The sequence below is a fragment of the Manis pentadactyla genome, chromosome 5 (assembly GCF_030020395.1).
Source record: "Manis pentadactyla isolate mManPen7 chromosome 5, mManPen7.hap1, whole genome shotgun sequence".
Classification (NCBI taxonomy): domain Eukaryota; kingdom Metazoa; phylum Chordata; class Mammalia; order Pholidota; family Manidae; genus Manis; species Manis pentadactyla.
This window is the reverse complement of record NC_080023.1, coordinates 101,252,788-101,280,289: the sequence shown is the minus strand read 5'-3', so window position 1 is coordinate 101,280,289 and position 27,502 is coordinate 101,252,788. Positions and strand designations below refer to the sequence as shown.

Sequence of the window (27,502 nt, the reverse complement as noted above, 5' to 3'; positions counted from 1 at the left end):
TTAAACTCTGCTTATTTTTGCAGCTGTATTCTCATCTAGTCTGACTTAAAATTGAAGGACTACTCATAAAGCCATAACATTTATCTGTTGTAAGCTTACTTGTCACATGTAGGAAAGCCGCAGTTGGTGCTGTGAGCAGCAGGTCACAGGCGAGAGTCTGCCCGGCCTCTGCCCTCTCAGAGAGAGCAGGGCCTGCTTCCTCTCAGGGCTCAGGGAGAACCGCAGGGACCGGCTGTAGGAGACCACACAGCTTTCATCTTTCCTCTCTGATTCCTCCAGCTCTTGAAATCCAGTGCTGCCTTTGAACATGTGTGTTGAATATTGAACTCATTAAACAGCTGTCTGGTTACTCTGTAGTCATATTGTATTTTTGGTGTACAAGATCTGGTGTACATTTACAAATTGAAAAAATTTTAAAGCAAGTGTCTTCCTTGTTTCACTTTTTATTTTTTAATATCCTCACTGTCAAGACCAGTGTTCTACATATTGCAGTGGTCCAATATACTTGTCCAAAGCAGGTAATTCAGGGGGGAAAATGAGAATATTTTTAAATGAGCAGATATTTCATACAACTGAAATTCTAGAAAACACTTGATTTTGTGTATTACAGATGGAATTACACATCCATTACAGCTTTATTTTGTGATTTTTGGCAGGCATTAAACTCATCAATGGATTTATTGCATAAAAATCTTGTAAAAACTAGCTGATGTTTTTTGAAAAGTTTCAGGTTTCTTTAAAGGAAGATGTAGATAATTAGCTAAGATGCTCCTTTTTCATGCCATAAAAATGTATCACAAACCCCCGATTATAACTGTTATATGTGCATTAAAGAATTACAACATCAAGTATGATAAAATAAAACCAAAATGCTAAAATAAAAATAGAGGAGGAAAAGAGCTCTAATTCCAAATTACATTTTTACTTAATAACTGGAGTTGACAGTCAACGAAGAGAAAACAGGTGTTTCAGCCTAGCCCGACATTACTGGATAGAATCTCCAGCTGAGAAGAGTAAAAAATTTTCAAAGAACATGCATTACTTCACAGTGTCCTGCCTTCCACCTCATGGGTGCAGCCCCAATAAACAAAAATGAACACTCATCTCCACATGTCATAATGATCAATACTTCAAGGGAGGGCAGTATTTCAGAAATAGGTCATCGGAACTACAAAGAAAGAGATGGATTTCCCTGTACTTCTTTACCAAACCTAAAAGAACTGTTTGGTTATAGAAATAACCTAATTCAAGTGATAAAAATAAAAACTGGCCCAAGTGTGCAGGTCCAAGAAAACAGCATTAAGTCTGAAAGAAATTTAACACCAACCCTAAACATTCACACTTGCTGCAAATTTTTTTCATTAGGCTTCATGAGCACATGGTTCCTCTCTGGCCCACACTGGCCCAGATTAATATGAAACATGCTCCTGTAACTCTTTTCTCCCTGGTAAAAATTTCCTCTTGTTTACTGGGTAGATTCCTCTTAAACCATTATAGAGGATATGACTCTGATACCTCTTTCTCTCTCTCTTTTTTTTCCCATTTTGAAAAAAGTCTATCTGCCAAGTGGTTTAAACTTTGAAGAACCATCAGAATACAACTGGGTCTCTTTGCTTCTACCTTTAAGTCCTATCTCTGCAGGCAGCCACACTGAACACAGCAGTGTAACCCTCCACCTGCTCTCCCACCCCCAAAATCAACAGTAATTTACATGTTTACCACAGTAGCTCATGAAAACACCATGAGGGCAGAAGGCAGAATGAAGTTGTCATCTATAGCAAAATATTAAGAAACCCTCCTCCCCATATTATGACCCTGTAGTCAGATGGCCTAGGTATGAAACTCAGCTTCGCCAGGTCTTAGTTATGTGACTTTGGTGAGTTCTCTAAATGTCCCCTGTCTGTTTCCTCATCTTTTATGTGGGAATAAATAATACTACCTCCTATGGTTGTTTGAAGATTAAATGAATTAATATATCCCAGGAACTCAGGATGCACAGTCATTTCCGAAGTCCGAGCTAACTAAGTCCTGCGGCCCAGGCCTCAGAGCACTCTAATGCACAGCCTGGGCTGGCCCTCCCTCTTATTTCCCTCGGCCCTTCCTCTGTTTGTCTGCATTCATTTTCACTAGCCAACAGCTCTACAACCTTTCCAAGATAAATTATTGTAGCCTTCTCAAACTTTTCCAGGTTTTTACCCCCACTTTGCCCATTAACCCCCTTCTCTTAGAAGTAGGAAAAGAAGACTGCAAAAATTCAGCCACTACAATTAAAAAAAAAAAATTCCTGTCACAGAAATTTAAGCACATCTATGCTCCTTACTTCTAAAAAGGCATTGCTTTATCTAGCACACTTAAGATTATAACATTAATGAAAAGAACACCTGAAATTTTTTAATTAGTTGAAATCCTTCACTAGAAGAAGAGGCAGATAAGCAGCTTATATATTTTATTGAATCTTAAAAATCTTCCTGAATTTCCTGCACTGTTATAGTTCAGACTTTAGAATTCAATGTCCAACTGCTCCATTCATGCAGCTTTCCTGAGTTGGTACCTGTGCTTTAAGAAACCAGGGTCATTAAAATGTACCAGGACAGTTTGTACATAATCACTAAACAGCCAGTAATCACATTTCATTTTGGGTTCCTTAGTAATTAGTTGGACTTGGTTTTGGCTTACTTAATACAGGTGGACAAGCAGAGAGAAAACACCAAATTCATTTTGCCTCATGTATGAGGAAAAACCATGAAAAGCATTTAAGCTTAGAGGGTAGAGGGTAATAAGGTAGAGGGTAGTAGAGTAGTTAAGTCAGGGACTGTGATGGTTATAATTTGACCCCAGCTTAGCTGGCTATTAGGTGGCCGATGACCTCTTCATACAACTTTATCATTGCTTCTCTCTCATAAAAGCTCTGTTAGTTCGATGTTTCCTGTAAAAAATAACAGCTCACATCTATTGATCATCTCTTGTGGGTCAAAAACTGTTATTAAGCCCTTTGCATGGATGAATGCATTTAGTCTTTACAACAACCGTATGAAGGGGTCCTTTTATAACCTCCATTTTGCAGATGAGTAAACTGAAGATCAAAGAGATTAACTAATTCCATCCTGGTTACTCATCAAGTAAGTAGTAAAATGGGATTCATGCCCAGAGCAAGCAGTCTTAACAATTACTCCCAAAAACCATACCGTGACTCTCCATTTTGATTTCAAAAGCTTCATGACAGAAAGAGCACTTCTGTGTGCACACAAAAGCCAACACTGTCCTGAGTTTGTTCTTAGCTATAAATTTAAAGATAATTCTGTAAGGCACATATTGCATCTTCTTAGCAGCCAATTACTTTTTTATACCACAACAACCATGCTGAGAGTTTGTTCTTCTGCCTGTTTTCTCTGAAGAAATAATTCCCACAGGAAATAATGTGAAACTGGGTAGTACAGACATGGGAGGAGAGGGAACAAGGGAGAGGAGAGAGAAGAGGGAGGGTCAGCAACATATTTACAAAGCTGTGTTTGGAAACAGTCCCATCAGTAAAGCTACTAGGTCTCCAGTGAAGTTACTGAATGTTTTTTAATCTCACGAAATCTTGGTGTAAGTGAACTTTTGTGGAAACCAGCGAAGGGCCTGGCTTGATATGAAGTCATTACAGGGTAAAACAGAAACAGCAGGAGAGGATGTGGGAGCACAGAGGCAGACAAAGTTGAGGATGCTCAGGAACCCAGAAGGAATCTTCGGGAGAGCTCTGAAGAATCACAATCTGGGGATCTGCAACTGAACCCACTTTAACCAGATCTGTAAGTGCCCAGACAGCCCTTGGCTGAGAGTTGGATTATATATTCATCTAATCAAATTTAAACCATTCCCACTAGGATAGCTAAAATTTTAAAAACTGACAATACCACATGTTGCTAAGGATGTAAAGCAAATGGAACTTTCATATATTGCCAGGAAGAATGCATATGGTACAGCCACTTTGGGAAAGAGTTTGGAAGTTTCTTATAAAATTAAACACACACCTACCATATGACCCAGCAGTTCCTCTCTTACATATTTACCCAAGAGAAATGAAACATTATGCCCACACAAAGATCTCTATGCAAACATCGACAGTGGCTTTTTCTATAAAAGATAAAACCTGTAATCAACTCAAATGTTGATGGACTGATGAATGAATAATCAAATTGTGATATATCCATACCATGGAATAAATCACTCAGCAATAAAAGTGAACAAACTACTGAGACATGCAACAACAGGGATGACTCTCATAAGCACTGTGCTAAGTGAAGGGAGCCAGACACACAAGACTTCACACTATGGGATTCCATTTATATGACATTCCAGAAAAGGTAAAACAATAGTGAAAAAAAAACAACACAGAATGTTGATTGTCAGGGGCTGGAGGTTGAGATCAACTGCAAACGGGTACAGGGAAACAACTGAGATGACAAAAATGTTCTACATCTAGATTACAGTGGTGCTCACAGGATTATACACAAACTCGTCAAAACTCATCAAATTGTACACTTAAAATGGGTGAACTTTATTTTATATAAATTATACCTCAACACAGCTAGGGTTTTGGTTGTTGCTTTATTTTAGTTTTTATAGTCACGTGTGGCCTGAGGAGAGAAATGTGTGTCCTGAGAACCCTCTCACAGAAGGGCAGTCCCTCTCACTCCACCCAGGGGGCTCTGTTCCACATTCTCAAGGGTTCCCCCAGCCCCCAGTGATGGTGAGATTGCTCATGCTATGTAGAAGAGAAGTTTAATCAGAGCATGATTCAGCGGAGTCTCTTAGCCAGTATAAAGTTGTTTTTTTGGGCCACCATTTTACAGCATACTTTCTAACCAAAAGCTGACACAGTCTCTTAAGAGCGCAGAATCATGGTCCTTGGTTTATGACTAGGGCTGCCAGATAAACTACAGAATGTCTAGTCAAATTTAATTTTAGGTGAATGACAATATTTTTATGATTATGTCCTAAATATAGCATGGGACATATTTTTTATTTGCTATATCTGACAGCCCAATTAATAACATCACCCTCATTAGTCCATGCAAGGCCTTTTCTATTTATTCAGTCACACAATTAATTAGTTGAGTAATTAATCTCATATTCATGTTTTAGCTGCAGGTATTTTTAGTAACTGTGGCTGTAACTACCCTCCTAAGAAACCATGTGGCAACTCTAAGGCACTGAGGAACACATTTTAGAGTACTGAGAAGTGACTTAGGATCCTGTTAATCAAACTGTGATCTGCAGACCTGGGGCACCAACATCAACTTGGTTTTCTTGTTGATCTCAACAAGGGTCCCAAGACCTACTGAATCCAGAATCTGCATTTTAACAAAATCCCCATGTGATACATATGCACATTAATGTTTTAGGAACACTGATTTAGAAAGCTGTATTTTAGGAAAATTCCCAGGGCATATGCATGGTGGACTGATAAGATATTGACTGAGTACAGAACCTCTTGTAAGAATATTTCAAAAGTTCAAGCATTATTTCATGATTCAAATTATAGTGCAAATACTGATGCCCGGGTCCCAGTCCCACAGGTTCTGATTGAAGGTGAAGCCTGGGCATTAGAATTTCTAAATTCTCCCAGGTGATTCCAATGTGCAATCAAGGCTAAAAGCCACCCATATGGGCTCTCTTCAATCTATTTGTTTTCAATAAGGGAAGTGATTTTCAACCCTGGCTTCACTTCATTTACAGATTTAAAAACACAGCAGTATCCAGACATTGTCCTTGGAGAGTCAGGTTTAATTACTAATATTTTAGAAGTTCCCCAGTTGATGGTAATGTGCAGTGAGGCTTGAGAACATTCAGTTGAAATATCCAATTTAATCGATAATTTATTAACCATTATTTTCAAATCAGTATAAATGAAGAGCAAATTCAGTGCCAGAATCCTAACCTTAGGTGAAATATAAACCAACATATTTTCATTTTTATTTGCTTGTTTTAATTTCACAATGAAATTTACTTGGCAGTAGCTATAATTTCCATTTTTTTCAAAAACATCATTTTGAATCACAAAAATAATCCAATGACCATTGCAATTAGATAACCATGTATAAAACGAGGATTATTCAGACATTTAAAATATAATGAATGCATTTATATACACAGAGTAAGGTCTAGGATAGAATGAAGAGATAGTAAGGAAGCATCTGAAATTTATATTCCAAGCAAAAGTAGTCTCCATCAAAATTCAACCCTATAATTAAAATCTAAATAAAAAATACCAAGCAGAACACTTAAGCAGTTTATAGTTAACTTGTCACTCTAGTATTATTTTTGTAAATGTGCAAAGTAAAATTTTTTTTAAAAAAAGAAAAATATTTCCAAGTGACCTTTTATAAAATGGAAAAATGGTTTACCTCTTCCCTGTGATTCTTAATTGGCATACAAAGAATACTCTGTGTCTTGTAGCCTGTAATCTGGTCAACTTCTGCATTGAACCGAGGATCCTAGTAAGGAAAAAGAAATTCAATTTAATGACTGACCTGTTCAAAGACTAATTTGATTTCCCAATATATGAGATTAGATAAGTCTAACCTTTGACTTACCTTGCTGCTCTCAATGACAATTTTATCATTGTAAAAGGAATCAAATCATGTAAGTACACATTATCTTTGACAAAGATAAATTGTTTTTTTAGCAAGTAGTGTTTATGAGAAGCAAAATAACTACAGACTCAAACAAATGTTCACAAATAAATCCAGGAAAAAGTGGCAACTCTCTACCTCCGTAGTACAGTTTGCGTGTTCCCATCTCATTAGCTGACATCCAAAAGAAAAGCACTTGCGCTCTGAAACTTCCTGAAAAGCTAACCACCTCCAAAATGACCTTTGCAACACTGACAGTACTCACATGCCTGGTAATGGTTGTTTATATTTTTGCTCAGTATTCCATTCTATCTCAAGAGTTCATAAGAAAAGCTGCATGGCCTCAATCAGATTGTAAATAACTCCTTAATCTTTTGAATCTCTTTCGCCTTTTACAAAGTACATCATGCAATACTGTCATCACAAAGGACTTCTGAGAGGTGTAAAAGTTCTAAATATGGGTTAAAAAAAAGGTACAGGCTATTTTCCATTAAACTTTAGACTGGGAAGATTAAAGTTAGGCTCAACACTCTAAGAGAGGCGTATTTGGTTCATCACAGTATTCCCAGTATTAGCGCAGGAACTCAAAACATTTGTTAAATGAAGGAATTCATTAACAAATGATATCTTAGTTATCAAATATGAGCATTTTTGGCTTATCATACTTTAAAATAAATCTTGTAGGTTGGAGGGAAACACACTTGAGGAAGTGGACAGATAAAGCGATATAAGATAGTTAGAATAGAAACAAACATACCAGAACATAAACATTTGAATGAGTGTTGCTCCCTTCAAAGCAATGGCCATGGGAGTTACATGCTCAACCTAAAATAGCATCACTGCTCTGAAAACTCTGCTTTTGAAATTCCCTTCAAAGAATATGGAATAACCACACTGGAAAATCCTCATCTTTTGAAGGTCATTTCTTTTTTTCTAATTAGTCTAAAGTGTTGCACAGCCAAAGCTGTGAATGAAGTAAATGATTACACTTGATCCCATCAATTGGGGTCAGAAATGAGGCCACTTTTCCCCTGAGAAGGCCAAACTTGGCATTGAAGACAATTTTAAAAGAAAAGTTATAAAATGGTGGGAAATCAGTATAATATTTCATATGATAAATAAGCACTACTGCATTTTTGCTATCTCTGTAAATGTAAGTTATATTCAGAGACAGTGAAAACTCTAGTTGAATATTTCTAAGAAACAGTTCTTAAATAACATACTATATTACAAAATATCTAAAGAAAGCAGTCAGGAGACTGATATTGATGAATTTGAGACATAAAAAGTTACTAACATATATAGTGAATTGTTCTACATGCTAATAGTCATATTATGAATAAAAATGCATCCTCAGTATTATTTTGTTAATTAATAATTGAATTATAAGACCAATTTATAAAGAAAAGGATGAAAACCGAATATCTAATCAAAGTAAAAGGAGTTTTACAGAATGAAGTTAGTAGGGCTTTCACAGCTCTTTTAGGCATACTAGGTATTTAAAATAAAAGGCCCTGGCATCTTACTACACTGATGGATAGTGACTGCAATGGGGCATGGGGGGGGGGACTCAATAATATGGATGAATGTAGTAACCACATTGTTTTTTCATGTGAAACCTTCATAAGAGTGTTTATCAATAATACCGTAATAAAAAAATTGTATTAAAAAAAAGGCCTTGGATTTCACTCTTCATTGAAGGAGGTGGAAGTATTTAATTTTAAATTCACATTAGGTGAATTTTGGCATCTCAAGGAATTTTCCTTTAACAATGATCTTAGTGCTAACACAATATACATACAGAACTTCTATCCCCTCTAATTCAAGAAATACCAAATAAAAAATTGAGCACTACTATTATTGTGATTATTCCCTTCAGTGTTTATAAAAACATGACAGTGTAAAGGAACACAAGCCTTGGATAGTCACTTGCTGTCATAAAGCTACTGGCACCAGAATTGCCCTCCTGATGAAAAATATAAGACTAGAACAAATGTATGAGACAACTAAACCACAGATGGTGAAGAAGTGAAATACACGATTGCCATGGGGGTCATTCTGCTGGGGAGAACGCAGGTGTTACTCAATTGGAGCAACAGTTCCAAATGGAGCTGAAAAGAAATCAGGGCTTCAAAAGTGGCTAGAATCTGTAATGCAAAGTACCTGACGAGAGAGGCTGTGCTGTGGGATTGGGGACGAGGGGTGTAAAGGAGGAGTAGTAAAAGACTCAGTAGCATTCACTTCAGACATGTAAAGGGCAAGCCTCTAAGACAGCTAACAAAGATTACCTGTTTTGAAAGCTGAAAGCTGAATGGTGATACCGGTTAGAGAAATGTTTGGTGACACTGTAGTTCCAGCCCGGCCAGAGGAGAAACCTCACTAAGCACCTCAGTCATTTAGTTGGGACACAGAAAGCCTACACCTTAGGAATAAGAATCATACCCTAGACTCGGGGGGATATTCCCTAGGACTAAATTCAAAACTAAAATAGGTCCATCCTACCAATAATACCAAACTTGACAGGACCAATTGGATCTTCTGGTAATTTTCCTGCCTGCAAGAAAAAATGTCAGCCCTATTTTAAAGGAAGATGATATGAAGCCCTGCAACAGAATATGCAAGATGTCCAGCATACAATCAAAAAATCACAATACATGTGAAGAAACAGGAAATTACAACCATAGTGAAAAGAAAATGTATTCAACAGAAAATGACCCCAAGATGATTCTGATGTTGGAATTAACAGACAAGGACTTTAAAGCAGCTATTATAAATGCATTAAAGGACTAAAAGGAAAATATGATAATAATAAACAGATGGGAAGCTCTACAAAAAAAAAGGAAAAACTATTAAAAAGAGCCAAATGGAAACTCTAGATGTGAAAAGTACAATGTCTAAAATGAAAAGTTCACTGACAGATTTAACAGCAAATTGGAAACTACAGGAAGAAAAGATGAGTAAACCTGAAGATAGATAAACAGAAAGTATCTAATCAGAAGGACTGAGGAAAGAGAAAAATCCTATAAAAAGTTAATAGAGCCTCAGTATTTTCTGGCACAATATCAAGTGGTTTGACACATATATATATATATATATTATATATATATTATATATATTATATATATATATAAAATTGGTCCTAAAGAGAAGAGAATGGACTGGAAAAATATTTAAAGACATAGACCAAAAACTTCCTGAAGTTAGTGAAAACCTGACTTATACACGTGGTATGACAATGATATAGTGTGAAACATATAAGATGAAAATAAGAAAAATGGCTGACTTGTGATAAAAATGAACATGAAAAAAGTGTTGAAAGAAAACTACAGCTGAACCTTAAACAATATGAGTTTGAACTACATAGATCCATTTATATGCAGATTGTTTTCAATAAATACATTGGAAAATGTTTTGGCGATTTGCAACAATTTGGAAAGACATTTTCTTTTCTCTATTGTAAGAATACAGTATAAAATACCTATACAAAACATGTATTAATTAGCTATTCATGTTATTGGTGAGGTTTTGGTCAACAGTAGGCTATTAGTTAAGTTTTGGGGGAATCAAAAGTTATAGGCAGATTTTCAACATGCAGGTGGTCAGCACCCTTAACTCCCGCATTGTTCAAGTGTCAATTGTACTATTAACTGAGAATTGTCTATTCAGTGAAAATATCTTTCAAGAACACAAGCAAAATAAAGGAATTTACAGGTGAACTAAAACTGAGAGAATTTGTTACCACCAGACTTGTACTACAAGAAGTACTAGTAGTAGAAGTTCTTCAGCTTAAAGGGAAAGATGACCAGAATCTACAGAAAGCAGTAATGAGCATGGAACTTGGCTTGAGCACATGCACAAAAATATGCACTAAAAATAACTGAGTCTTCCAGTGTAGTACAGAGAAGGCAAATAGTGACTCTGTGGCATCTTACTATACTGTTGGGCAGTGAATACAGTGGGGCGTGGGGGGATCATGATAACATGGGTGAATGTAGTAACCACATTGTTTTTTCATGTGAAATCTTCATAAGAGTGTATATCAATAATACCTTAATTAAAAAAAATAATAATTGAGTTTTCAATTTTGGAAAAGGAAACACAACACAGAAAGGAGGAAGAAAAACAAAATACACCTTGAGGTGTTGAATTGAAATTGGAGGTATCAGTGAGAATTCATTTTTAACATAGTAAGTACATAGACACGGAAATATATAAAATATAGGTATGTATGTATTTATGTATTTTTTTCCTAGCTCTGTCTGCTGACATACTAGTGTCCATGAACATGTACCAGAAGCAAAGAGCATATCTAATGTCCAGATCATGATTTTTTTTTTTTTTAGATAATTACTTTTTATTGAAGGGTAGTTGACGCACAGTATTACATTACATTAGTTTCAAGTGTACAACACAGTGATAAAACATTTATATACATAATTCTAGGTTCCAGCTATCACCCTACCAAGCTGTTACAATATCATTACTATATTCCTTATGCTATACATTAAATCCCGGTTACTTATTTATTTTACCATTGGAAGTCTGTCCTTTTTTTTTTTTTTTTTTTTTTGTGAGGGCATCTCTCATATTTATTATTCAAATGGTTGTTAACGACAATAAAATTCTGTATAGGGGAGTCAGTGCTCAATGCACAATCATTAATCCACCCCAAGCCTAATTTTCGTCAGTCTCCAATCTTCTGAGGCATAACAAACAAGTTCTTACATGGAGAACAAATTCTTACATAATGAATAAGTTACATAGTGAACAGTACAAGGGCAGTCATCACAGAAACTTTTGGTTTTGCTCATGCATTATGAACTATAAACAGTCAGTTCGAATATGAATACTCATTTGGTTTTTATACTTGATTTATATGTGGATACCACATTTCTCTCTTTATTATTATTACTTTTAATAAAATGCTGAAGTGGTAGGTAGATACAAGATAAAGGTAGAAAACATAGTTTAGTGTTGTAAGAGAGCAAATGTAGATGATTAGGTGTGTGCCTGTAGACTATGTGTTAATCCAAGCTAGACAAGGGCAATAAAACATCCACGTATGCAGAAGATTTCTCTCAGAACGAGGGGGTGAGGTTCTAAGCCTCACCTCTGTTGATCCCCAATTTCTCACCTGATGACCCCCCTGCGACTGTGCCTCTCTTAGGTTGTTCCTCCCTTGAGGAATCTTACCCGTCTCTGGCTAACCAGTCATCTTCTGGGGCCATACAGGGAAATGTAAAGTTGGTAAGTGAGAGAGAAGCCTTATTGTTTGAAATGGTTAGCTTTTTATTTCTTTGCATATTTATGCCCTGTAGCTTCTATGCCCAGCATTTGTCTTGACGTATCTTTACGACTTGGAAGAATTATGATACTCGGTAAATTTGATATGAGGCACGAATTCTATTTAAGGGTTGTAATTAGGAAGGAAGAAGAAAAGCTATAGAAGTAACAGGCGGAAGAAAACATGGGAAGATTGATTATTTTTTGACATATCTTCTTGTAGAGTAACTTCAGCATGTATAGGTTTTAAGCTACTACTTAAATTGCACACACACATTAACATAATAGGAGTATAGTTACATAACCAAAGCATATCTGTAATTACCAGCCATCTCCAGTGAAACCAAGAGAACCAGTTAGGCACCTTAGGCATTTGTGAAAACTTATCTATGATATGGTGGATATTGTCCAACTGAACTTGAACAGTCTGAGAGAAATCAGACAAATTAAAACAACCCATTCCTGGGGAATGTTCACATCCCTTATGTTCTTTTAACAGTAAATAGTCTGTAGTTGTAAGATTTTGGAGCGCTACAATTTGCACTTCTCCTAATTCTTGGTTGAGTTCCAACAGTATAGATCCAGTCAAATTTGTTGTTTTACTGTATGCACAGGCCAGCTTAGATATCTCCTTCATTCCCATGGCAAGTCCAGGAGCTGGTGGGATGAGTGCATCTACTGCTGTAGCAGTGCGTGGATCTTTGTTGGGGTTTTTTGATGATCATCTTCTGGCATGAGTCTTCCAGAGAGTGCTGATGTTGGAAGTTCTCTTTCATATCATATCTTAGTTCATTTTCGGGGTAGCCCAATTAGGCTTTGATCTTCTGTATAAATGCAAACAGACCCTTTGCCTACACTTTTATATGCCCTTTATACCCTTGTGTAGAACTCATTGGAGGTTACCACACAGGAACTGCCCTTTTTTGTTTTGTTTTGTTTTGTTTTTGGTATCACTAATCTACACGTACATGACGAATATTATGTTTACTAGGCTCTCCCTTATACCAGGTCTCCCCCATAAACCCCTTTACAGTCACTGTCCATCAGCATAGCAAAATGTTGTAGAATCACTACTTGCCTTCTCTGTGTTGTACAGCCCTCCCTTTTCTCCTACGCCCCCATGCATGTTAATCTTAATACTCCCCCACTTTTCCCCCTCCTTATCCCTCCCCACCCACCCATCCTCCCCAGCCCCTTTCCCTTTGGTACCTGTTAGTCCATTCTTGATATCTGTGATTCAGGTGCTGTTTTGTTCCTTCAGTTTTTCCTTTGTTCTTACACTCCACAGATAAGTGAAATCATTTGGTATTTCTCTTTCTCTGCTTGGCTTGTTTCACTGAGCATAATACCCTCCAGCTCCATCCATGTTGCTGCAAATGATTGGATTTGCCCTTTTCTTATGGCTGAATAGTATTCCATTGTGTATATGTACCACCTCTTCTTTATCCATTCATCTATCGATGGACATTAAGGTTGCTTCCAATTCTTGGCTATTGTAAATAGTGCTGTGATAAACATAGGGGTGCATTGGTCTTTCTCATACTTGATTGCTGCATTCTTAGGGTAAATTCCTAGGAGTGCAATTCCTGGGTCAAATGGTAAGTCTGTTTTGAGCATTTTGATGTACCTCCATACTGCTTTCCACAATGGTTGAACTAATTTACATTCCCAACAGCAGTGTAGGAGGGTTCCCCTTTCTCCACAGCCTCGCCAACATTTGTTGTTGTTTGTCTTTTGGATGGCAGCCATCCTTACTGGTGTGAGGTGATACCTCATTGTAGTTTTAATTTGCATTTCTCTGATAATTAGCGATGTGGAGCATCTTTTCATGTGTCTGTTGGCCATCTGTATTTCTTTTTTGGAGAACTGTCTGTTCAGTTCCTCTGCCCATTTTTTAATTGGGTTATTTGTTTTTTGTTTGTTGAGGCGTTTGAGCTCTTTATATATTCTGGACGTCAAGCCTTTATCGGATGTGTCATTTTCAAATATATTCTCCCATACTGTAGGGATCCTTTTTGTTCTATTGATGGTGTCTTTTGCTGTACAGAAGCTTTTCAGCTTAATATAGTCCCACTTACTAATTTTTGCTGTTGTTTTCCTTGCCCGGGGCAATATGTTCAAGAAGAGGTCACTCATGTTTATGTCTAAGAGGTTTTTGCCTATGTTTTCTTCCAAGAGTTTAATGGTTTCATGACTTACATTCAGGTCTTTGATCCATTTTGAGTTTACTTTTGTATATGGGGTTAGTCAATGGTCCAGTTTCATTCTCCTACATGTAGCTGTCCAGTTTTGCCAGCACCACCTGTTGAAGAGACTGTCATTTCCCCATTGTATGTCCATGGCTCCTTTATCAAATATTAATTGACCATATATGTCTGGGTTAATGTCTGGATTCTCTAGTCTGTTCCATTGGTCTGTGGCTCTGCTCTTGTGCCAGTACCAAATTGTCTTGATTACTATGGCTTTATAGTAGAGCTTGAAGTTGGGGAGTGAGATCCCCCCTACTTTATTCTTCTTTCTCAGGATTGCTTTGGCTATTCGGGGTCTTTGGTATTTCCATATGAATTTTTGAATTATTTGTTCCAGTTGATTGAAGAATGTTGCTGGTAGTTTCATAGGGATTGCATCAAGTCTGTATATTGCTTTGGGCAGGATGGCCATTTTGACGATATTAATTCTTCCTAGCCACGAGCATGGGATGAGTTTCCATCTGTTAGTGTCCCCTTTAATTTCTCTTAAGAGTGACTTGCAGTTTTCAGAGTATAAGTCTTTCACTTCTTTGGTTAGGTTTATTCCTAGGTATTTTATTTTTTTTGATGCAGTTGTGAATGGAGTTGTTTTCCTGATTTCTCTTTCTGTTGGTTCATTGTTAGTATATAGGAAAGCCACAGATTTCTGTGTGTTGATTTTGTACACTGCAACTTTGCTGTACTCCGATATCACTTCTAGTAGTTTTGGGGTGGAGGCTTTAGGGTTTTTTATGTACAGTATCATGTCATCTGCAAATAGTGACAGTTTAACTTCTTTTTTACCAATCTGGATTCCTTGTATTTCTTTGTTTTGTCTGATTGCCGTGCCTAGGACCTCCAGTACTATGTTAAATAACAGTGGAGAGAGTGGACATCCCTGTCTAGTTCCCGATCTCAGAGGAAAAGCTTTCAGCTTCTCGCTGTTCAGTATGATGTTGGCTGTGGGTTTATCGTATATAGCCTTTATTATGTTGAGGTACTTGCCCTCTATTCCCATTTTGCTGAGAGTTTTTATCATGAATGGATGTTGAACTTTGTCAAATGCTTTTCAGCATCTATGGAGATGATCATGTGGTTTTTGTCTTTCTTTTTGTTGATGTGGTGGATGATGTTGATGGACTTTTGAATGTTGTACCATCCTTGCATCCCTGGGATGAATCCCACTTGGTCATGGTGTATGATCCTTTTGATGTATTTTTGAATTCGGTTTGCTAATATTTTGTTGAGTATTTTTGCATCTACGTTCATCAGGGATATTGGTCTGTAGTTTTCTTTTTTGGTGGGGTCTTTGCCTGGTTTTGGTATTAGGGTGATGTTAGCTTCATAGAATGAGTTTGGAAGTATCCCCTCCTCCTCTATTTTTTGGAAAACTTTAAGGAGAATGGGTATTATGTCTTCCCTGTATGTCTGATAAAATTCTGAGGTAAATCAATCTGGCCCGGGGGTTTTGTTCTTTGGTAGTTTTTTGATTACTTCAATTTCATTGCTGGTAATTGGTCTGTTTAGATTTTCTTTTTCTTTCTGGGTCAATCTTGGAAGGTTGTATTTTTCGAGGAAGTTGTCCATTTCTCCTAGGTTTCCCAGCTTGTTAGCATATAGGGTTTCATAGTATTCTCTAATAATTCTTTGTATTTCTGTGGGGTCCGTCGTGATTTTTCCTTTCTCGTTTCTGATACTGTTGATTTTTGTTGACTCTTTTTTCTTCTTAATAAGTCTGGCTAGAGGTTTATCTATTTTGTTTATTTTCTCGAAGAATCAGCTCTTGGTTTCATTGATTTTTGCTATTGTTTTATTCTTCTCAATTTTATTTATTTCTTCTCTGATCTTTATTATGTCCCTCCTTCTGCTGACCTTAGGCCTCATCTGTTCTTCTTTTTCCAATTTCGATAATTGTGACATAAGACCATTCATTTGGGATTGCTCTTCCTTTTTTAAATATGCTTGGATTGCTATATACTTTCCTCTTAAGACTGCTTTTGCTGTGTCCCACAGAAGTTGGGGCTTAGTGTTGTTGTTGTCATTTGTTTCCATATATTGCTGGATCTCCATTTTGATTTGGTCATTGATCCATTGAATATTTTGGAGCGTGTTGTTCAGCCTCCATGTGTTTGTGAGCCTCTTTGCTTTCTTTGTACAGTTTATTTCTAGTTTTATGCCTTTGTGGTCTAAAAAGTTGGTTGGTAGGATTTCAATCTTTTGGAATTTACTGAGGCTCTTTTTGTGGCCTAGTATGTGGTCTATTCTGGAGAATGTTCCATGTGCACTTGAGAAGAATGTATATCCTGTTGCTTTTGGATGTAGAGTTCTATAGATGTCTATTAGGTCCATCTGCTCTACTGTGTTGTTCAGTGCTTCCGTGTCCTTACTTATTTTCTGCCCGGTGGATCTATCCTTTGGGGTGAGTGGTGTGTTGAAGTCTCCTAGAATGAATGCATTGCAGTCTATATCCCCCTTTAGTTCTGTTAGTATTTGTTTCACATATGCTGGTGCTCCTGTTTTGGGTGCATATATATTTAGAATGGTTATATCCTCTTGTTGGACTGAGCCCTTTATCATTATGTAGTGTCCTTCTTTATCTCTTGTTACTTTCTTTGTTTTGAAGTCTATTTTGTCTGATATTAGTACTGCAACCCCTGCTTTCTTCTCACTGTTGTTTGCTTGAAATATGTTTTTCCATCCCTTGACTTTTTGTCTGTACATGTCTTTGGGTTTGAGGTGAGTTTCTTGTAAGCAGCATATAGATGGGTCTTGCTTTTTTAATCCATTCTGTTACTCTGTGTCTTTTGATTGGTGCATTCAACCCATTAACATTTAGGGTGACTATTGAAAGATATGTACTTATTGCCATTGCAGGCTTTAAATTCGTGGTTACCAAAGGTTCAAGGCTAGCCTCTTTAGTATCTTACTGCCTAACTTAGCTCGCTTATTGAGCTGTTATATACACTGTCTGGAGATTCTTTTCTTCTCTCCCTTCTTGTTCATCCTCCTTGATTCTTCATATGTTGGGTGTTTTGTGCTGTGCTCTTTCTAGGAGTGCTCCCATCTAGAGCAGTCCCTGTAAGATGTTCTGTAGAGGTGGTTTGTGGAAAGCAAATTCCCTCAGCTTTTGTTTGTCTGGGAATTGTTTAATCCCACCGTCATATCTGAATGATAGTCGTGCTGGATACAGTATCCTTGGTTCAAGGCCCTTCTGTTTCATTGTATGAAATATATCATGCCATTCTCTTCTGGCCTGTAGGGTTTCTGTTGAGAAATCTGACGTTAGCCTGATGGGTTTCCCTTTATAGGTGACCTTTTTCTCTCTAGCTGCCTTTAAAACTCTTTCCTTGTCCTTGATCTTTGTCATTTTAATTATTATGTGTCTTGGTGTTGTCCTTCTTGGATCCTTTCTCTTCGGGGTTCTGTGTATTTTCGTGGTCTGTTCGATTATTTCCTCCCCCAGTTTGGGGAAGTTTTCAGCAATTATTTCTTCTAAGATACTTTCCATCTCTTTTCGTCTCTCTTCTTCTTCTGGGACCCCTATAATACGGATATTGTTCCTTTTGGATTGGTCACACAGTTCTCTTAATATTGTTTCATTCCTGGAGATCCTTTTGTCTCTCTCTATGTCAGCTTCTATGCGTTCCTGTTCTCTGATTTCAATTCCATCAATGGCCTCTTGCATTCTATCCATTCTGCTTATAAACCCTTCCAGAGTTTGTTTCATTTCTACGATCTCCTTTCTGGCATCTGTGATCTCCCTCTGGACTTCATCCCGTTTCTCTTGCGTATTTCTCTGCATCTCTGTCAGCATGTTTATAATTCTTATTTTGAATTCTTTGTCAGGAAGACTGGTTAGGTCTGTCTCCTTCTCTGGTGTTGTCTCTGTGATCTTTGTCTGCCTGTAGCTTTGCCTTTTCATGGTGATAGGAATAGTTTGCAGAGCTGGGACAAGTGACGGCTGGAAGAACTTCCTTTCTTGTTGGTTTGTGGCCCTCCTCTCCTGGGAGAGCAGCGACCTCTAGTGGCTTGTGCTGCGCAGCTGCGCACAGACAGGGTTTCTGCTTCCTGCCCGGCTGCTATGGAGTTAATCTCCGCTGTTGCTGTGGGCGTGGCCTGGCTCGGGCAGCTACTCCAAAGTGGTGGAGTCGCGTTGGAGCAGGAGCTGCTGGGAGGCTATTTATCTCTGTAAGGGGCCTCCTGCTCCCTGCAGCCCAGGGGTTAGGGTCCCCAGAGATCCCCGGATTCCCTACCTCTGGATTAAGTGTCCCGCCCTGCCCCTTTAAGACTTCCAAAAAGCACCCGCCAAAACAAAACAACGACCACCAAAAATATATATATATTTTATTAATTAAAAAAAAAAGGTGTTCGCTCGTTTTTCTTTATTCTCTGGTGCCAGCCTCAGGCCTCTGCTCACCGGTCTTGCTGCCCTGTTTCCCTAGTATTGGGGTCCCTATCCCTTTAAGACTACCAAAAAGCGCTCGCCAAAACAAAACAGCAAAAAAAAAAAAAAAAATGGTCGCTCGCTTTTCTGGTGTCCTCCTGTGCCAGGCCACCAGTGCCCGCTCACTGTTCTTGCTGCCCTGTTTCCCTAGTATTGGGGTCCCTATCCCTTTAAGACTTCCAAAAAGCGCTCGCCAAAGCAAAACAGCAAAAAAGAAAAAAAAAAAAAAAAAAAAAAATGGTCGCGCACTTTTCTTATGTCCTCCGGCACCCGGCCTCCAGTGCCCGCTCACTGTTCTTTCTGCCCTGTTTCCCTAGCATCCAGGGCCCCATGGGCACGTACTCTGACTGCACTCTGGCCCGGATGGCTGGGGCTGGGTGTTCGGCAGTCCTTGGCTCCATCTCCCTCCCGCTCTGCCTATTCTTCTCCCTCCGGGAGCTGGTTGGAGGGGCACTCGGCTCCCGCCGGGTCGAGGCTTGTATCTTACCCCCTTCGCGAGGCGTTGGGTTCTCTCAGGTGTGGATGTGGTCTGGATATTGTCCTGTGTCCTCTGGTCTTTATTCTAGGAAGGGTTGTCTTTGTTATATTTTCATAGATATATGTTGTTTTGGGAGGAGATTTCCGCTGCTCTACTCACGCCGCCATCTTCCGCCCCTCCCAGATCATGATTTTTAAGTACTATCCCCTCCACTGAAAGGAACCAGGGCTCCTTGGAAAAAAGAATGATTCTAGAGCTAGGGCAGGAAAGTATAAGATGAGCCTGGAACATACTGTGAAAGAAGACAGTCAGAACTTTCAGCTCCACCAGAAAGCAAGAAAATGCCCAGATTGGTGGGGACATATCAAAAAGACACAGAAGACTGTAGATCTGTTCTAATTTGAAAATCTGAATAAAGATAACAGATCATAACTCATTAAACAAAAAACTTATTTGAGCTAATACTGATATAAATAAACGAATGAATGAATAATGAAGGCAAAAATTTTCCTTACATTAAATGCCTTAACCAAATGTCTTACACATTAAAATTTCCACATAAACCTAAAGGGTATGATGGAGTCACGAAATCAGTGGATACCAAAATTGGTAAATGTAGGTTGATGAGGAATAGAATATTTACACAATTCCAAAGTATATCCCTATAAAATAAAATACCTACTAATAACAATGGAAAAATTTTGTCTGTATAGTAGAGAAACCTACTGGACACCAGTTAAACAAATTATCAAATTTAAATAATCAGTACTGGGGTAACCTAACATCACCTGCATCCTAGTAACATAGGATGAGAAGGTTGTGATATAGAAAATATATATATATTTGGTCTTTGTCCCCAGTTCCTGGTACAGAGCTCTAAAAACCTTTGGAATTTCCTGAGTGACAGGAGAATCTTTTGATATTCATAGAAAGCTCCTTTCAACAATACCTGAGTTATGCAATGAGATGCCTTAGGTGGGAGAGGCTCCCCCGCCCCCTTGAGAGCTTCAGGGTGGGGCTGGCCACCAGAAAAAACAACCAAGCTGTTACGAGGATTAAAACTTTCAGCCCCACTTCTGATCTCCAGAGAAGGGAGCTGGAGGTTGAATTCAGTCACCACTGGTGGATGATTTAATTAATCATGACTAATGAAACCTCAATAAGAAACTCAGAACAATGTAGTTTGGGGAGCTTCCAGGTTGGTGAAGGTATCTGTGTGCTGGGATGCTGGTGTGTTGCCCCCTGGAGGCATGGATATTTGGTGTCCCCCACCTCCCATTCCTTGCCCTATGCTTCTCTTCCATTTGGCTATTCCTGACTTGTATCACTGATAGTGAAGCTATAATTTCAAGTGTTGAGTGCTTTCCTGAGTTCTGTGATCATTTTGGCATACTGTTGAACCTGAGGTGGGGAATCAATGAATTTTAGTCAGCTGGGCATAATTTTGGGTACCCTGAAGAACATTTGTGGCTGGCATCTGAACTGGGGCAATCTTGTGGGACTGGGCCCTTAACTTATGGGACTTGTGCTCACTCTGGTTAGTTAGTGTCAGACTGAATTGTATTGCAGCTCTTGCAGGAGAAGCGAAGAATTGACTGTTGCTTGGAAAACCAGGCAAAGGCTCCATATCAATACCTGTGGTATTCCTGCCAAAAGTGCCTGGAAAGAAATCTGTACGAGAAGGACAGTCTAGAAAATGACTGGCCTGTATTCTTCTAAAAGACATGTCAATAAGGATAAAGACACACTGAGAAACTATTCCACAGTTAAAGGAGACTAAACTGATATGACAAGTAGATGCATTATGTAATCCTCGATTAGACCCTTGATCAGAGGAAGAAATTAACTATAAAGGACATTAATGGAACAATTGACTAAATTTGACTATGGACTGTTAGGTAATAGTATGTATCATAAAATTTCCTGGTTTTGATAAATATATTATAATTGCATAGGAGAATATTGTTAATAAATAGACACTGAAATAGTAAAATTGTCTCCAACTTACCAAATAGTTCAGAATAATAATATGCATATATTACTTAAATGCAGTGTAGTGTGTGTGTGTGTGTGTGTGTGTGTGTGTGTATCGAGAGAGAGAGAGAGAGAGAGAGAGAGAGAAATGATAAAGCAAAGAGGGCAAACCATAGAAACTGGAGAACCTGGGTAAAGGGTACATGGAAGTCTCTTGTATTGGTCTTCCAACTTTTCTCTAAGTTTGAAATTATATAAAAATAAAAATAATGGAAACAACACAGTAGACTTGCCAAATCATAGGCTGGTTTTCTTCCACAGAGTGGTCCTTTTAAAACAACGCCTAAAGATTATTAGAACATTGAACAAAAGCAGCTGTAGCAGTTCCCAAATGATGTTCCCTGGGGCACAATTACACCATAACAAATTAGTAGATTTATCAAAATTAAAGTTGCTAGTGCTATTTCTTTCTCCTACTAAAAGTTATTTTGGAAATAATTATATTCACCAGAAATTTCTAAGAGCTCATATTTCTTTAGAAAAATATCTTGGTTAAGTACTTAAAGTAGAAAGCAAGACCGGCAAGATGAGATATGATAAAGATCTAATTATCTGGAGAAGAATGAAGAGGGAGGAATGAAGCAGGGGTGGGAAGAAAAGCAGCTGTAAAGGCCCCACCAGTGGTGATGTGGCCCTGACCTAGAACCCTCCACACATCACCCCATAGAAATCATGGCACACATGTGGTGGCTGTCCTGTGGGAACAGAAGAAAGGTCCAAGTTTTGCACTGCAGTTGACTTGCAAGAAAGAGGGGTGCTTTGACAATGTCATTTCCTTTGACAGGAAATCTTGGGAGGCTTAAGGTTTCCACTGGATATGGAGCTAGGGTTTCAAGGCAATCTGTGACGGAATTTTAAGTGTTAACTGGAGAAAGCTAAGGGATGCCCAAACAACTGGCAAACATTATTTCTGGATGTGCTTCTGTGCAGATACCTCCCCAAGAGATCAGCATTTCAATCAACAGATTGAGCATCTTCACCAATGCAGGTGGGCGTCATCCAATCCAATGACGGCCTGAATAGAACAAAATGGCAGAGGAAGGGCAAACTGGCTCTCTCTGAGCTGAGACATCTATTTTCTCCTGCCCTCCTGCCATCTACCAGACTTTTGGGCAAGACCTACACCAGATTTACAGCACTGACCCCTCAATTCTGAGGCCTTCAGACTCTGAATTACACCAGCAGTTCTCCAGCTATAGATGCTGGGCAGAGTGCAGAACTTCTATGCTTCCATCATCAATGAGTTAATCCCTATAATAAACCTCCTCTTACACATCCATATATCCTACTGACTCTGTTTCTCTGAAGAATCTTGACTAATACACAATCCAATATAGATATTGGATGAAATCTAGTTTTCATATATAAGGGAAATGCCAAACACAATTGTATAAACAGTTGTTCTGATTATTATGTGCTAATATCTTATTATTAACAAATGCTGGGCCATATTCAAAAAAGTTGCATGAATGATGGGCCAATGCAGGAGGAGAAGACATGTGATTGAACATCAATATGTGGGCAGCATTTACCAACACATCCTTTCACTAGTATTTGTTGTCTAATTGAGAATCACTGGTTTAAATGGTGGAATTTGTTTTATATTTTAAATATATGAATGCATTGTTTTATTTGTAATAAAATAGTTGAATCCCCAGATTTATGTCATTGTGTCACAAATTTTTCAAAGTGAATCAAACACTGACCATTTCTTACAACAGATTTATCTATAGGACCTATTTTTTATTCTTAGCTGCAATCTGAGGACGATTATATTTTATGGCCACTTCATGGTTTTCCACTGCTACGTTACAACTTTTAAAGTGTTCTGTGGTCAAATAAGCTTAAGAAATACTGCCGTAGGGTGTCATTTTTACAGATGAATGTTTAAAGAGGCAGGACTCAGAAAATGTATTTTCATATTCTGGCTATTTTTGCAAAAGCCTGTGAGACCGTATTTTGATTATTCAAATAATGGGTGAGACTAAGTAATGAATTATCCATTAGTCAACTGACTTCCACTGTTAACACCAATGTATTGTATGTCCCAGATCAACCCCACAACTTCTAATGAAATTCCTGGGGCACAAATAACTCTTGCAAGGCCACTGTAAGCACGGATCCAGGGCACCAAGGGAGAAGCTACAACAGGAGAAACCCACAGGTTCAGAGGCTCCAGCGTGAGAGCACTGCCCGCCCAAGACACTGGGCATCTTTTAGACAGAGGTACAATGATTGAGTAATTACTAAGTGCAAAAGAAAAGTTAAATTATCAAAACTTTAAAGATGGTACACAGATTAAACAAAATGCATATTAGTGAAGATATTCTCAGGGCTGGAGAAGCTTAGAACCACACAGACAGACGAAGACTTTCTCAGCAAAGCTGAAGCATATTTACGGTCCTACTGTACTTGGAACTATAGTGCCATTGAAAAGCAGAAACCCAGCTGTCACCTAAGACAGGAAGGGAATTCTGCAAATTTGGCAGCAATCCTTCAGCTGTGTCCTTAATACCCCTTCTGGAGTCTGCTATGGTGAGACATTACTACAGAGCTCAAAGAGGGCACAGAAATAGCTCATGAAGAATCAAAATTTAATGACTACTTGTATAGAATAGATCTTGGAAAATATCTCAGGATGTAACCTACCTGGACTATCACATCTCTTCCCAAATCCCTACCCTTATTATTCCTAACCAGTTACCATTATTTATTCACCCAACTTGAAATCTGAGTCATCTTCGACCCTTCTTTTCCCCTCACTTCATCTTCTTCCTATTAGTTGCCAACTCCAGTAAAATTCAATTTCTTTATTGGAAATCTACTCCCTCCTTTGACCTTCAAGGCCAGTACCTCGGTTCAGGTCCTTATTTCTTCATACTAATAAATAATATATCCTTCCCAGCTTCCACTGTTTTCTACTTTAATTAATTTATAACCAGTGTAAAATCCATCTTTCTAAAGCACAGCCTGAATCATATTGATTCTCCTTTCAAACTATCTTCAATTATTCCTCATAGCTCTGGATTGCCACAGAGTCCTCAGTCTGGCATTCAAGACCCTATTAATCTCAGGGCTCTGCTCCCATGGCTCTTCAGTGTGTTCACTGAGTAATATAATACCCACACATTTCCATACAAGCGCCACATACAAATCCAAATTTCCTGTCTCCTCTTCAAACTTCCTTTTACATTTGGATCTCACTATGTATACAAATCAAATTATTCAAATCCTAATCTATTTTCCAGGGTCCATATCAAGCATTGCTTCTTCCTCCAAGAAATGTTTCTTCATCTTCCCAACTATATGCCATCTCATTTTTCCCTGAACCTACCACATTTTTGTTGGCATCTATTAGAATCTGCTTTCTATTCTACTTATCAATCATATCTACTATAATTTTCACTTAATATTTATTACTTGAAGATGTTCCAGATATTGTATTAGGTTTCAGGAACACAGGGGTGAATAAAACAGCTCTGACTGTTCACATTACACAGAAGTGCTGTGAGCCAGGATTACCCCAGAACTTCAATAGTGTCCCATATGGCAGGTAGCTAGAACCGTTCTATCAGCAAGCTAGAAAATACCTCATAAACACACAAAGTGTCATTCAACTAAGATGCTTTGTTTTAAAACCTGTAATTCTACTAATAAACAAATCATCTTATGAGGGAAGTTTGAAGAATCATAAACTGTAATCTTTAAGTCCATAATTGAAGACCTGTATATAACAATAGCAAAAGTAGAAGAAATACCCACCTTTCCACTGAAAGATTTTAGAGCAACACTTTGCATTTTTTGAAGACATCCATAAGTTAATTTATTTTAAAAATAAAACTGGTGAAAGAAATCATAGAAAGAAAAATAATCAGGCTTTGGTGTCAATGGGACTGCAAATGAATGAATATGATGAATTAATTAATTAAAAAGATTGTGGGTTTGGTTTTTTTCATAGTCTTTGGACCTATCATCTTAGAATCTCAGGAAAATCCTCAGAAGTTTGTGCAGATAGTGCAGATAATTATATGCACAGTGATCAGCTAAAAAGATGAGAAAATACAACCATGAGAGGAGCTAAATTAAATTATCACTTAGGAGAAAAACAGTAAGACTTCTCTCAGGCCCATATCCTTGACTCTACCACCAGTGATGAACCACCAGTGATGAAGAAATGGGCAAGTTCTTACCATACATTCCAGTCTGAAGTAAGTATGCAAATTATTGCATCGCAGTTACCCTGTTTCACCTCTGTCTGAAATGTCCCCACCATTCACAGTAGTTGTCCAGTGCCCCACCCATGTTCTTCTTCCCATGCCCACTCTGTTCTAATGGTTCCCTACTTACCTCATATGCGTCTTTGATGTTCAAGGGCTCACCGAGCGCTGCCACATGTCCCACAATGCCTTTGTTCCATTCTAAGCGAATACAGTTATTGGATGCTTCCTCCAGTGTTGAACCTTCTGCAACATCAAAGAGGCGGCTGATGAGAAACTTATCATGGGAGCTGTCCTCACAGACGAGAAACAAGGAATAGCGGTCAGCAGAGATGAGTCCATGGATGTGCAAGAATATTTTGTGGCATAAGGCTGTGACATCCAGATGGCTAGAAATATCTTTCACTAATTCCAAGAGTCTTGAGCACTGGTCCCCTTCATCATTATCAAACTTTGGTGGGTTTAAAGGCATCTGCTCCTTCTTTTCTGAGTCAGAGAGGAAACTCACAGTTCCCTCAGAATCCTTGACAACAATGGGTCTAAGAGGCCGGTCAAATTCGGAGGCAGAGATTTTCCGGGTTGGTGTCCCAGGGACACTGCTATCTGCACGGGGACTCTGCAGCGAGAGGCAAGAGCAAGATTCCGTGTGGCCTCTGCTGCCTTCCTTGCATATGGGGATGGTGTGAACTCTCTCAGCAAACCATGCATTGACCATTTCTCTGCAAACAGAAAGTGCAGACATATCAAATATTTGAGACAAAAAGGTGTTACCCCTGAAAACTGCTCAAAATTCTTGTATGGTAAACTGTATTTTCAGATACCTGATTTACAATACATCAAAAGCATCAAGTCTGCTTCTCAAAATCGGTTTGTATTAAAGGACACTAAATGACAGTAATGTTGGGAAAACATAAATATGGAAATTCATTTGCTGTTTAAAACATACATGTTCTGAAGTTAAATATTTGAAAATTTCTGACAAATACTTGTCTAAATTTGACTAGCTAACATACTTACTTTTAGATAGTTTTATCTATATTGCTATAGATAGATTAGATGTAGAAGGTGAAAGAAAAATACAATTTAATTTGCTATGTAGAAAGATTATGGACTTCTGTAAATTTATGCTAATAATGCTTGTTCAATAGTAATAGAAATGAGCTCTTCTTCTAGATTACTTCTGGCATAAAGGAAGAAAACTAAAAAGTAGGCAATATCTAATTCAAAGAGTAATAGCTAACAACATACAATGCAAAAATTTGACTTTTTTTAAAACTCAGATTTGCCCTCAAACACAAAAACTTGCTACTACTGAGGATATTTAAGAGTTTGCCTATCATAAGGGCATCACAATCTCCAGTCTACAATTACATATCAATTATTTTCACCAAATGGCCAGGATAAAAAAAATGTTTGACAATGTACTATTTTGGAAAGCTTCTTGGCATACTAAAAGCTGGTATCACTCTTTGGATGGCAAATAGGCTATATCTAACAAATTTTAAATGCATTTACCCTGGTTGCAGAGATTTTACATATGTAGCAAAAGATACACCAAAGTATGTCCTGCAGCAGTGTTACAGCAAAGACAGGAAGGAATCTAATGCCACCAATAGAAGGCTGGTTAAATACATCCACATTTATACAATGGAAAACTAAGCAGACACTGAAAAATGGTCATATGAACTGCTATGAATAATCTCCACAATTTATTAAGTGGAAAAAGAAGAATACAGAGTGAAAAAGAAGAGGATGTCTTATTTCTGAGTCTTTACTAAGTCATTTATAAGAAGTTCCCTTAATTATTTCATTTGAAAAGTAAGGTATTATTTGGTAAATATATATTATTCTAAAATAGTATCAGCCTAGAGTGGAATGGATAAAAAAAGTAACAAAGATATCATGAGAATGGCCTCATAATTTCAAGTGCTGGATATAGTTATAAAAACTTTCTAAAAATCTGTTTAAAAAAGTAATGTAGTAGGTATATAAACAGATCAGGAACATATATGTACAGCAGAGAGTTTTTAAAAATATAACTGTCTGACTGTTTTATATATTCATGTTGTAGCTTAGGACCAACTTTCCCTTGAAAATAATGAACACTGATGAAAATAATTCTGTATCTACAAAATTAGAAAGCAATGAGGATGACATAGTCTGGGAAATGCTGTTATAAAGCCTCAAACCAAAGACATTGA

General features: G+C 37.9%; 1 protein-coding gene across 3 annotated transcripts in view; it reads right to left on the bottom strand.

The window, feature by feature from the left end:
* Positions 1-27,502, bottom strand: part of PDE5A (phosphodiesterase 5A) — a 142,838-nt gene that overhangs the window by 97,909 nt on the left and 17,427 nt on the right. For all 3 annotated transcript variants that reach the window (XM_036908606.2, XM_036908604.2, XM_036908605.2), the window contains exons 2-3: positions 25,432-26,020; positions 6,390-6,479 (exon numbers count right to left, since the gene is read on the bottom strand). In XM_036908606.2, coding sequence (XP_036764501.1) covers positions 6,390-6,479; positions 25,432-26,020 — 679 coding nt within the window. The remainder of the gene's footprint in view (positions 1-6,389; positions 6,480-25,431; positions 26,021-27,502) is intronic.